Here is a 12,968-nt window from a genome sequence, read left to right on the forward strand (position 1 = left end):
ATGTTCTTCAGTCAATGCAGTTTTTAACACTCATGTCTCTAATGGCTATCTGAGTATTCTGTCAAGATGGCTCAAATGTGAAAGCCCAGGACTGCCACATCTATCAAGGCCGGATCCTGGTTGTCCTAAAAGGCTAAGCCCCTTGTCTTTATCGATAAGACCTGTCAATGTCACATTTTCCACTCCGAGGAAAAACAGGACGTCAAAACTCAGAAGCAACTGTGATCTTTTGAGAAATGACGGATCCCGAGCAACCAAAACAGAGGAGGACAGAGAGAACAGACGATTCGAAGATGACAGAAAATTTCAGAATCGGGTTCATGTGACACGTGCGACAAGTCTCTCCCTGTTCTCTTTCAGGTCCACAAATGTCAACGGTTCAAGGAGTTTCACTACTCAGAGGCAACAAGTGTTTCATCTTTTTTTTCTGGAGGCTGTGTCTGTTGGCCGACTGCTGTTTTTCATGCCGAAACCTGTGATATCGCTGTCCTCCACACCACTTGCCCCTCCTTCTGTCCACGGGTTGGACAAGAAACCGTGAGCATCTATGCCGTAAAAGTGTCGGCCATCTTTACTGCGGGACGAGAGATTGGTTTGGTCCAGAGAGCCTGTGCTGTTGCATTTCTTGGCTAGTGGAGGAGCCGGAGAGCCTGGGGTGAGCAGCGACGTCAGAGAGAGGCTGTTCAGCGTCTCTGACAAGTGTTCGCTGTTGAAAGCCTGACGGCAGCCGTCCCCGCTCGTCCCCGTGCCCACGTCCTCGTCTGAAGGGTCCATGTAGTTCTGTCGGGGGCATCCGGGGCTCGTGCTGCCGCCCCCGCTGCTGCTCTGGCTCCTCTGGTGCCTCCGGGTAGCTTGGAGGGCGAGCGTTTTGCTGCGTCTCTTGAGTAAAGAGTCTCGCTGGTCTCCTGTGGTCAAGTCCTGGGAGTGTGATGGGAGGGGACACAAGAGAGGCGCGGGATGTTGCAGAACTCGAGGTGGTGAGATGCTGAAGCTGAGCCCTTCTTCCAGTGTGGTCTGCAGGCTGCCCTCCGAACTGCCTGTGGCCAGAGAGGAGTCGCTGTGGGACGGGTGCTGCACAAAGGGAAGAACAATGAGGCTTTATTAACATAACTTTTTTGTTTTGCAGGAAAAACATTTGGTTTGAAACAACGACTCACTCAAAGCCCAGAAAATGAGAACTTTCACAATTTCTTTATAAACCACCACAATGTGATCACATATCCCAATGATGTTCCGTGCGATACCAGTTTGCACTGCAAGGTGGTGTTTTGAGGCTTATCTATTTTAGCATTACAAGAGGAATCTGAGGCAGTTGCAGAGCATTGCAGGAATGCTCTACAAGGCATCTTGTGATCAACCATTGTGTAAAATGGCTGCAAATATTCTTGTACTCTTTACTACTAACTTTAGTGGAGCCGCAAAGTTTTCTATGATGTAGCTCTCAAACACAACACAATTACCACAATCTTTAATCCAAACAAACAAAAAAGTAATGTGTTCTTTTGTGTGTATTTTTGCCATCTAAAACTAGATATTTTCTTCAATGTGGGGAAGTTGAACATCATTTGTTTGCTCTGTTAAAATATTTGGTCTGAAATGTGGACCAGAAACCTAAAATAACTTTTGTTGTATTTTGGATAATTACATTGCATATTTCTGAAGTTTTAGTGCGGTAGCAGAATTGGCACATGTTATTTATACCTGCCTAATGATTGAGATAGCTGTTGCATGTGAAAGAGTCTATTTGTCACTGTTCCTAATCCTGGCACCGCTGCTGGCACCTTCTTAGCACACCAGAACAAGAATCGTGGGATAAAAATCATGAAAAAAGAGGAATAGGAAGAAAAAAAAAATATCAAAGGAGGAAGGAGCAAGAGGGGAGGCGTGGAGGCGAGAAATCATCCAAGAAAGACGTCTCGAGATAGAGCAAATAGAGACAATGAAAAACAAAAAGAAAACCTGAGCGGGTGCATAGACTTGCTTTCAGGCTCAGGGCTGGCCGGGCTAATTAGCCGGGTGCCGCAGAGCATTACTGTAGCAGCGGAGGATCACAGAGCCACTCAGGCACGAGCTAAACATCCAAACAGGTAGAGTAGAAACAAGGAGATTCGGTCTCCATGGTGACAAAAGAACAAGGACTAAAATAAGGATCTTTCCATTCTTGTTGGTTTCATGCAGGAGCCAGAAGAACGGAGGTGTTAGTTTCAAATGTGGATGAGATCCTTGGTTTAATTATGACTAAATAACTTCTCTGGAATTTCACACTGCAGAAGGATGCCAGTGGAGGTTGCTGAATGTCTCGTGGATCTTACGTTTATGAGTGACAAACCGCTTGAAGGGTTCTCACACCGTGCTGATTTCTAATTAAAGTGAAGGCTTGAGTGCCAGAAAAGATGCGGCAACTCAGTAAAAGCAAGAATAACACTTCAAATATAATTTTTATGTCAGTAATTGAAGAAACAAGATTCCAGTTCACACGCTTATTCAATGTTAACTTGATGAAATGTGTCGACCGTGGCTCACTCAACAGTCACTCAGAATGACGTGTGCACTGTTCCATCGTGTCCCGGGCAAGTTGCGTAGAGAAACAGATGCTAATGCGGCATTTGTCTGTCTTCCCAACCACACAAACACAAATAAATACACACATCAAGGTTGCCCTACCTGGGAGCTCAGGGGCCTGCTGTTGGCTCCAGGTGAGCGGAGCGAGGCCCAGGAGGCTGGGGACGCCAACCGAGAAGGCCCCCTCGCGTCTCTTGGGCTGATTCCATTCCTGGGACTCTCTGGATGAGCCGCGGCTGCCGGGTGGAAAAAGTCTGCCGGTAGGTGGAACACGGGTGAGGATCCACCTCCGCCACCAATGGAGCTTTCCCCCCTTTGACCATCTGAAACAGAGCGGAGACGATGTTTAGTACAATGCAGTATGTTAATATTAAGGCCTCGGTGGACTCTCGAGTGTCATGACTCCCAGTCTGTCTTTTGCTGGGTCTATGCAGAGCAAGCAGATATATTTAAAATCATCGAAGCAAAGCAATTAATAGTTGAAATTGAAAAGAAGGATAACTAAAGTAAAAGATTTATTAAGATATAGGTAACAAAATGTGATAGAGTGAGCTCTCCAACAATCCCCCTTGGATTGCCTTCCATGGCTCCATCTGCTCTTGTGATGAGGGCCATGTTACAAGAGGGGCGGAGAGTCGTTAGCGTACCATAACGTGTCCTTCATTAACTTCTCAGTGTCTGCTTGATGCCTGGCCTCATCCATCACGCCTGTAATTGCAGTGGAACTCAATTAGCTGTGTGGAATTCCAGATACGTCCTGGCATGTGCGCGGATGACTCCAGAGACGTTGACATAAAGGATCTTATTTTAATTGATGTTATCAATGTCATGTCAAAGACGACTTAATGAAATCGCATTGGTTAAATATTGACGGGCGTCACAAAGCGCAATGAAGAGGATAAACCAGGAAGACGATGAATGACAAGTGAGAGAGAGTGTTTTGGCTGATATGAATATCTCGAATTGAAGCAAAAATATAGGAGCGATGTAGATCAATCAAAATAAATTACTAAAATGTATTGGAACTAATTTGCCACTTCATTCTGTGACAATTAATTTAAAGGTCAGTTTTTTATGATTGGATTCTGAGACACCACCATCGACATTTCTGCTGGTCGTGTTGTATAAAGTTGGTCTGAGACTTAATCATCATCATCATCAACTTTATTTATAAAGCGCTTTTCAGCAGCCGCAGCTGAAACAAAGTGCTGTACATTGTAAATAAATTAAAATATAATGTGCGAGTTGTGATTGTTTTAAGCCTACTGTTAAATAATTCAAATATATTGATGATGATTTAATCGGGGCACTTTTCTATTTTTCTATTAAGTGTAGAATTGACAAGCATTAGTAATCCTGAACTTCAGAGCAGTAGTGCTCTAATGTTCAGGATTGACAACAGTGTGATGTGTCACAAAATAAACAGTTTGTGTGAAAACTCACCAATCTGAAAGTGACAAATGAAGTACACGTACATACAAAAAATAACAACTTGATGACACATTAATTGGTTGTAAATTTTATTTATTTATTGCATAATCTTAAAAGTAAATTAATAAAATATAGCTGTAGTTGTATTTCCAAGTGTCACAAGTCACACTGATGCAGTTAGAATAAAACGTTGAAGGTGTGTTGCCTTTTGTGATGCCTTTTCTATGAACACTGTTGTTCTAAACTAATGTGCAAGAAAGAAAGAAAGAACCATCATTAGCAATTAATACAAAAACCCCATTTGTTTTGAAAACGATTCCGGTTTGCATGGAAATGGAAGGAATGACGAAAACAATGTAGTGAGCATACCAGGCCATGAGATGGCACTGTTGGTTGTTTTTGTAATAAAAACACATGTGCTCAGAGAACAATACACTATAAACATACATGGACATTCATATGGACAGACAATGGAGTTAGATTGCTGCTCAGGATGACTCCCAACTATAAAACTACCAAGTTCCAGAAGAATATGAACTGGGAGCCATGACGCTCGCGAGGAAAACATTGTTATTATTTGTGTTTGTCCACTTGCACATGTGCAGAAGAACTATAGAAGCTGTGGTGCACATTTGTATTCGCAATGTTCCAGCGTTCACCATAAAGTTGCATTTTTCCCCTGTTTACAGGGGATCGAGTTAGAAAATATTTAAATTTTCACTTGAAAATGTTGCGTAAATGGGGAATAAGTCCCTTCAACATTAAAAGCCACTCCGTGATTCACTATTTGGCAGGAAACTGTCCAAATGTCAGATATTTTGTTGCAATGGACAAGTGTCACCATATACACACATGTTCTTTGGGATACAATGACCTACTATGTTGTTCTTTTCAAGAGGAGAGTCCTATTCAGTGTCCTAGCTGTGAGTGTGGTACAGAAACTTCAGCTGAATAGAGACTCTTTGAAGTGATTATGATCACATTTATTCCTATACCTATGCAGTGTGCAGGGCTTTGCTGCTCCAGTGACGGTGGATAGATTCCAACCTCCAGCAGCTCCTGGACGCCCTCCTCGCTTCCCGAACTGGAGGGACGAAGCCCTCTGTAGCCCCTGTGGGTGGGCAACTCCTCCGAGCTGCGGGAGTCACTGCTGCCCCTCTGAAACAGCAGTAGAAACAGAGGAGTGAGGAGCAGAGGCACAAGAGATGAGGAGACAATGAGCGTGATATGCGTGACATGCACCGGTGTTTGGTGGAGAGAGAGCGATATCAAACTCAAGTCTTTCGTTTCCCCTTGTCATAATGGAAATCTGAGCACAATTTGTTTCCAATTTCAAAAAAAGCGCCTCATTCATGTCGCTTCCTTTATCCGTCTATACAGTTCTGATTAAAATTGCACGAGGTAAAGAGAAAGTAATGGCAGGCTTCAAAGCTTCAACTTGCAGGGCTGCCGCTGTTGATTGTAAACAGGATCAAATGAACGGGTCGCTAGTATCGCGGCGATGAAACAGACCAGGTGGAACCGCTGAGAGCAGTGTTCAAGGGAAGATGGAGACATGAGACACACACGCAGGCACGCAGGCACGCACGCAGGCACGCACGCACGCACGCACGCAGGCAGGCACGCAGGCACGCACGCACGCACGCACGCACACACACACACACACACACACACACACACACACACACACACACACACACACACACACACACACACACACACACACACACACACACACACACACACACACACACACACACCCAGCATGCCCTTGTCAAGAACCCAGTCGGAGGCAGGTGCTTTAATCAGATACTAAAGCATGTAAATAGTAATTAACATTGATTAGCGAGACGGAAGGGGTGTGATGACATGATCTGTGACTCCCTAAAGTCCCAAAGACATTTCACCTGCAGGTGTGTGTGTGCGTGTGTGTGTGTGTGCGCGCACTCTTGAATTACCTTCATTCAGGTTTAATCTTTTTAATGCATGCTCATATTTAATGAAGTTCAAATATACATGAGCTGATATGTTGCACAGAAACAAAAAAAAAAAATTACATGGAAGTAGGGTTCATGTCTTAAAGTGAAGCTACTATGGCTGTATTAAACATTCCTAAAAATGCACAAAAAGCAAAATGTTGAATTTTGAATTTACAGTCTAGACTTTAGACACAACATGCAACATTTGTCCGATTTACACCAATTAGCCAAATCCTGCCTATTCTTTTGTCGGCAAACCTGTTCCTGCTTTATCCTCAAAAACAAAAAAAAATGTAATGCTTGATTTGAATTATTCTCACATGTTTAAGGGAACCTGCATAACCTCTGCATCAGCTCTCATCTATTGGATTTAATCACAGACTGGCCTTTACCTCCACATGAATCACAGAGTCTTGGTGCATGACCCTGTAATCAGCAAACTGTTTTGTTTCCTTAAGCCACCTTCGATCTCGCAGACCAGAAATATCTGCTGTCGTTGTCACAGCTCACCTCTTGTTGAACTTGCTTCAATCGACAAGACCGTATCTGCTTGATCATTTTCTTGCTTTACATGTCAATTCACTTGCTTCCTATTTTATCCAATAAACTAATTTAGGCACCATAGTCAAGGCAATGTTTCAGCTGAAAATAAAAAAAAAAAAATTCTTTTTGGAAAAGATCTGTGTTTACACATCAAGATTTTGAAAATCATGTCTGTTTACAAGGAAAAAATATTTCTAACCCACCCCTGATCTAGGAGGAAGTGGACCCAGCAGTATCAATGCTAGCAGCTTGGTAATAAGTTTGATTGTTAAGGTCATAAATATGACAAATCAAACAGTCAGGCTGCAAACTGATACCAATGTGTGCCTGTGTTTGTGTGTGTGTCATGTTCTTTCCTCATCATATATAATCATGGCACCATTTAACAGAAAGAGAACAGATACAAATAACTTTTCTCAAAGCGTGTTTGTGTGTGTTTGTGTGTGTGAATCCACATTTTGTCACATGGCCTCTGTATCATCAGCACAAGCTGAGTGGGCGTGATACAAGAGAGCAGAGTGTGGATGAGTGTGGATGAGTGTGAGTGTGCGTGCGTGCGTGCGTGCGTGCGTGCGTGCGTGTGTGTGTGTGTGTGTATACCTGGCTGTCTCTCACCAGCAGCTGGTAGCTGCTGTGTTCATCCAGACTAAGGTCATCAGGCAGCGCCGGAGACGACGACTTGTCTGACAGCTGCTCCGACATCAGCGACGCCTGCTCCACCTCCGCCAATCGGATCTGTCCCACAGAACACGCAGCAGCCAGTCACGTTGCAGCAATAATTTGTCAACAGGAAGTAAGAAGCAGAGGCAGCGAGTGGGATGATACACTCGGCTGATGGTGGGTTCATGTGCAAAGTTCTAACTCTGAACCTCCTACATCCAGAGTGGGAGTTCTCCGAGAAGCAGCTGACGTCATTCAAACACAGTAATGACTTTTCTCAATGATCCACACAGACGCTTTTCTAAATATAATTAAATGGACCTTCACTTATGTAACACATATTATTTACTCAATCAGACACAGCACAAATGGTAATGGATTTGTAGTCCAAGGTGATGTGACCCGTGATTCAGATGAGATTGTTTTTTTAGAGACTTTCTCGTGCGTGGGAATAAAACAAATGACGGGCATTTTTTTTACAGTATTAAACATGTTAATCAAACAGATTGCACATATTTATGAAATACATTTCATTCTGGCCTTTTATGTCTCTTTTATAAGACACTCAAGTTTTACTTTGAGTAAAGCTATTTAATTTCATAAATATATGATAAAATCAGTTTTAATGTTTACAATTGAACAAAAGCACACATATTTCCAAATATACAGCAGTAAAATAAAACATTAGGCAATAATCTGCTTGTTGTTTTTAATTTAGTTTCAAAGTCCATCATGTATGTTTTGCACAGACTGCAATACATTGTAACTGTATTTGAAATATCATGATATTTTGAACCTCTCTGAACATATAACACGTTTTTATTCCTGTATACAGTATTTGTTTTATAAAATGTGAAGACATTTGGAATTTAATGTTTAAGTAGCACTTTGAAAGAGTTTGATAAGTGTTGATAGAAAAACTGATGGAAAATATCAGACTTATTCAAAGATAAACATGATCAGATGACAGGTTTTCTCAGAATGTGTGATATTACACAAGGCACATTGTGTTTGCAAAAGTTCAACTTTTGTGTAGATCTAAAAAGGGCTGTGATATGACCTGAACGGCTAGAAGGAGTAAAGCATTTCTATACGGAAGCCCAGTAGAACAAAAAAGGAGAACGAGTAGAAACCTGGGGGCACATAACAGTAAAGCCAATCTGCATTCTGTCTCACCTCCTCCTGAGATGATTTCATTTGCACAGAGGGAACTGTAAACATCTGGCTGAAGCAATCATTACATGTTCTTGGTGTGCGTCCTGAAATCTAAAGCACATGGTCATCAAGCTGCTGGGACTCATACAGCGAGTACACAAATGACCCTGCAGATTGAAAAACGTAAATCAGGACAAAATCAAGGGATCATCCAGACTGGGAGTGATTTGAGGTCCGAGGACATATTCATGGGGGAAACGTTCACCCATGTGCAAATCACTCTGCAACGACAAGGCTGATTGGACCTTTGAAGGTTAGCGTGTGATTACACAAGACAGATATAGTGTCAGCAAGGTTTTATGGGTTGCAGGGATTACTAGTGTGAAAATATGGACGGCTTGGCCCTGATTTTTGTCCTAAGGGCAAATTGACTGTTTCATTATACATGACTCATTAGTTTAAAAAAAACAAAACATGATATAGACACAATATTAATAGTTTTATTCAGTGGGAGAACTATAACACGGCTTATTTGGGGGGGGTCAAGAGTAAAATATCAAAATCTTAACATGAATTGATGACTGTCCTTGTATCACATCATATTTACATCATGAATATACAGTATGATGATGTAATTTGTTTGATGTTTCCTCAGTCCAAAAACATGCATGTGACGGTAATTGGTGACCCTTAATTCTCGACCTTTCCAGGTGTATCCTGCTCTTGCCTAGAGTATACTGGGACCGGCTCCAGCGCCCCACGATCCTGAACAGGATAAGCGGGACAGAAGATGCATGGATGGATGAAACAGACTTTTCACTTTTCTCCCGTACTGCATTTAGACCATAACGAGACATCTTAATGGAGATGTCCTTTCAAAGACCGGAAAAAATCATTTGTCTTTATGGAGATGTATTTACAACGACATGAAAATGACGGCTTTTCACTTTTCGCTTCTCTTTCAAATTTTGATGTTGTTTCGACGGAAGGCAAATGTGTCTTTTAAACCAATTTTTGCTGGGTGGGTCTGAGGTCATTTCCATGATAGCATAAAGTAGTCTCAATTTTTCAAGCAGATCGAAATGACCAGGTTTCTTCATTCTATACAAAAGCCTGTTATTCATGCGCTATGCCTCGGATTTAAATCACGCCCGAAATAAATTTTTTCCCCCAGTGAGGTGAGACAAAGGTGACCTTCGGTAATAGATTTGCAGATCAGGTGTGATTGTTTATGTTGCATATCAATCAAGTCACAGTACAGAACTGTAATGACATTTACATGGCTGGGATTGCCATCCTTTCACATTAAATGGAAAAACAAATCTAAGCTCTTAGCATCCTTGAACCATCAATGTTTCCATCATTACAGATAACTCAGATTTTATCTATTTGTGCTACACAGTAGGGTTTATTGGGCATATGTATGTACAACAACAATATTAATCACAGTACTGGAATCATTATTCAATATAATACTGTATATTATATTTTATTTTATTAAACTTTGGCATACTACAGATATGTTTTATCCACAATTAGCTAAAATAAGCTTGAAGAAGGCTAGGGTAAATTAAATTCGATATAAATGATTACTGAAGACTAAGAATTGGAGCAAACACTTGGTTAACACTTAATTGCTATAAATTACAAAAAACATCCTCAATAAATTATTTTTATTGATACCAACAACAACAACAACAATAATCTTATCATTTTATGACAATATTGACTGACTTTTGGGCTTAATACAATTATAATAGCGAAAAGGCAGCATCACATCTTTTTGTCTTATTCTATGCCATCTACAAATATGTTATTTCATAGAATTTTGTTTATACCGAGTCGCAACTGGACGCAGGAGAACACTCAAGCAGTATTTTCAGCACAAACAGCCTGGAGGAAAGCAACATGATGTGTGATGTTCGATCCACAACAGAGAGAATTTCTATGTGTTTGAGTGACGCATGATTATTTAACCCCTTGTTCCAGACTTTCCAACTGATTTATTCTGAGATTACATATCTATTTGGAGAATTCTTTGCAGGTATTGATGTTTGTGTTTATTCTATTACCTTATTAACCAACAAACAAGCCAGCCATCGGGCCAGTGGGCCAGCCGGCCAGCCAGCCAGCCAGTCAACAAACAAGCCAGCCATCGGGCCAGCCAGCCAGCCAGCCAGCCAGTCAGCCAGTCAGCCAACAAGCCAGCCAGCCAGCCAGACACGCATAGATGTGTATGTGCTTGATCAGTTAATTATTCTAGACTTTTAGCTATGTATTCATACCCTATGACTGCTGCCCTGTAATAATGGCAACAAACAAGAATATTTTCTTCCAAATGAAAGCTTTTCGGTTGTTCTTTTGTAAACTACAGGTTATAACTGCTTGCTGTGTTTGTGTGTGTGTAAGCTTGTTCAGCAGGTTTAAATCTCTTTTACAAACCTCCTCAGAAGACCACACTGCGGATATCGACATCAAACCAGCTCAATAGTGGACATTCATTACTTCAGTGTGGGAGCATTGTATGACGTCCACCCTAGTCAAGTACACTGATATTGATGGCTATTGTCGTGATGTCTGTTAGTGGGAACACACACACGCGCACACACACACACATCATACCTGTCTTTACAAGCTGCTCACATTGGTTTAGAAATACCTGCCCAGATATGTTGATAATGGGCAGACTGGTGTCCGTTGCATGCTTCATACAAAGCCTTTTTAGTTCTCTGCACCAGATGACCGGGCACTTTGATTTGAGGTCATTAACCAAATCCGCTTGCACAAAAATTCAATTTTAAACACCGAGCACAGTGGCTGTGTGACTGATGTGGTGCTGAGTATGTGCGTGCGTGCGTGTGTGTGGTGTGGTGTGTGTGTGAGACCTCTTGTGGATGACTCTTGCAGTCCTTGCAGACAGGAGGTGAACAGTAGTGATGAAACACCGAGCCAGAGAGGTTGTCAATCATGTCCCCTTCCAAAGAGTCCTTAATCAGCAGAGAGACGCTGTCCAGCCACTGGCTCTCCTGCAACACACAGATGCAACGTCAGAGCATTACATTACATATTGCCAGTGTGACAGTGGTTTTGATTCACTGTTGGCCTGATGGATAACTTAACATATTAAAATGTAAAACAGAAACATGTGCTTAGATTTCTGCAGAGGTTAAACCTGGTTCTGACATAAAGGTTTCAAACTCAGAGTACCCATGCTGGCTTTTGTCCTCCATTAAAAACACCAACACTGAGCATGTAAGCATCACACCTGGACCAAGAAGCAAAGGAGGAAGGTCAACAAGACGCACTTTGGACATAATGTAATCCATCATAAGAGGGTTTATGCTTTATGAATAAATTACATTTGTTTATTTCAAATATTACATTAAATATGGATCCAATATGATTGTCCATAAAACATGTTCGAAAAGGAGTGGTAGGATTTACAAGCTCAGTGCCCACTTGAAAATTAAATTGGGAAACTTTAGTTATGTTTTGAGTGTCAGTTTACACAGTGCTTGTAGAGACTGGAAACAACTTTTTGAAAATGGCTTTCAAGGCAAAACTTTTTTGAAACAATCGACTTTTCTGGAATGCTGCTACTGCGCATGCTCTCCACAGACATAATAAATTGTTATTCTGCACATGCACGAGTAGATGTACAGTAACACTGTTTACCTCCAGAGTGTCATGACTCTCGGTACATATTCTCCTGGGACTTGGTGGATTTGTGCCCTCAATGTGAAACATTTGGCCAGAAGTAATGATATATATGTTTTTCATACATGCACTGCCTAAACAAGCCAAGTATGTGAATTCAGAGAAATAACACTGTATTCCCTCATCGCAGTGGCTTAACAGAAATGATTCATAAATGGTTTGAGAGACACAATAATCCTTCAATTGAGCATCTGTGGAATGTGCTGCACAAACAAGTCTTAAATTAAAGAATTAAAATGATTTTATACTAACATTTTAGTAAGAGATTCAGATAGCGCCCATGCCTCAATGGAACATGGCTGGAAGAAAAGCACCCACACAATCTCAGTCATAATGTTATGGCTGATCAACATTTTTTATTTTATTTTATTTAGCCTTTATTTAGTCAGGAGAACCACACTGAGATTAATAATCTCTCTTACAAGTATGTCCTGAGGAGCTGGTGGGACCGAAACTCTTGCTCAGGAACCCCGGTTCATGTTTTTTGGACGTATTTTGGAGCTGACCTCGGGCTGCTCATCCTCCTCTCATCTCCATCCTTTCATTTTACTCCCATTCACTTCTTGTGTGTGACGTAAGGTATGTGTTCCTACATCAGGCACTGCGTGGCTTAATTAACCACTACCTGCCAGACTTGGTATTATTTTTAGTTAATGGCAGTTTTGAATACAGAGAGCAGTATCTTTTTTTCTTTAAAGGTCTTGTAGTTTTATTTGTTTATTAGGAATGGTGGTGTCTCAGAAAATGTTTATTTGTGGCTATCACAGCCAGCTTTGTGACCTTAACGTTCATTATGTTAATGAGCCTCTCTAGTCGTTTCATAAGGCCCTGTTTACATATTTTAAATAAAGACGCATGTGAAAACGATGTCTGCTTACACTACAACACTGACATCAATGTAGTTAGTATACCAGGTCACGA

The 12,968-nt window shown here is 41.4% G+C and overlaps 1 protein-coding gene across 1 annotated transcript in view; it reads right to left on the bottom strand.

Moving 5' to 3' along the window:
- Positions 1-414: 414 nt before the first annotated feature.
- Positions 415-12,968, bottom strand: part of LOC308148871 (voltage-dependent T-type calcium channel subunit alpha-1I-like) — a gene marked incomplete at its 3' end in the record, with an annotated part of 170,601 nt that continues 158,047 nt past the window's right edge. The window contains exons 33-37 of the mRNA XM_080520411.1: positions 11,216-11,356; positions 7,116-7,250; positions 4,989-5,151; positions 2,665-2,885; positions 415-1,071 (exon numbers count right to left, since the gene is read on the bottom strand). Coding sequence (XP_080376537.1) covers positions 415-1,071; positions 2,665-2,885; positions 4,989-5,151; positions 7,116-7,250; positions 11,216-11,356 — 1,317 coding nt within the window. The remainder of the gene's footprint in view (positions 1,072-2,664; positions 2,886-4,988; positions 5,152-7,115; positions 7,251-11,215; positions 11,357-12,968) is intronic.

This window comes from Blennius ocellaris (assembly GCF_963422515.1).
Source record: "Blennius ocellaris genome assembly, chromosome: 3".
Lineage (NCBI taxonomy): Eukaryota > Metazoa > Chordata > Actinopteri > Blenniiformes > Blenniidae > Blennius > Blennius ocellaris.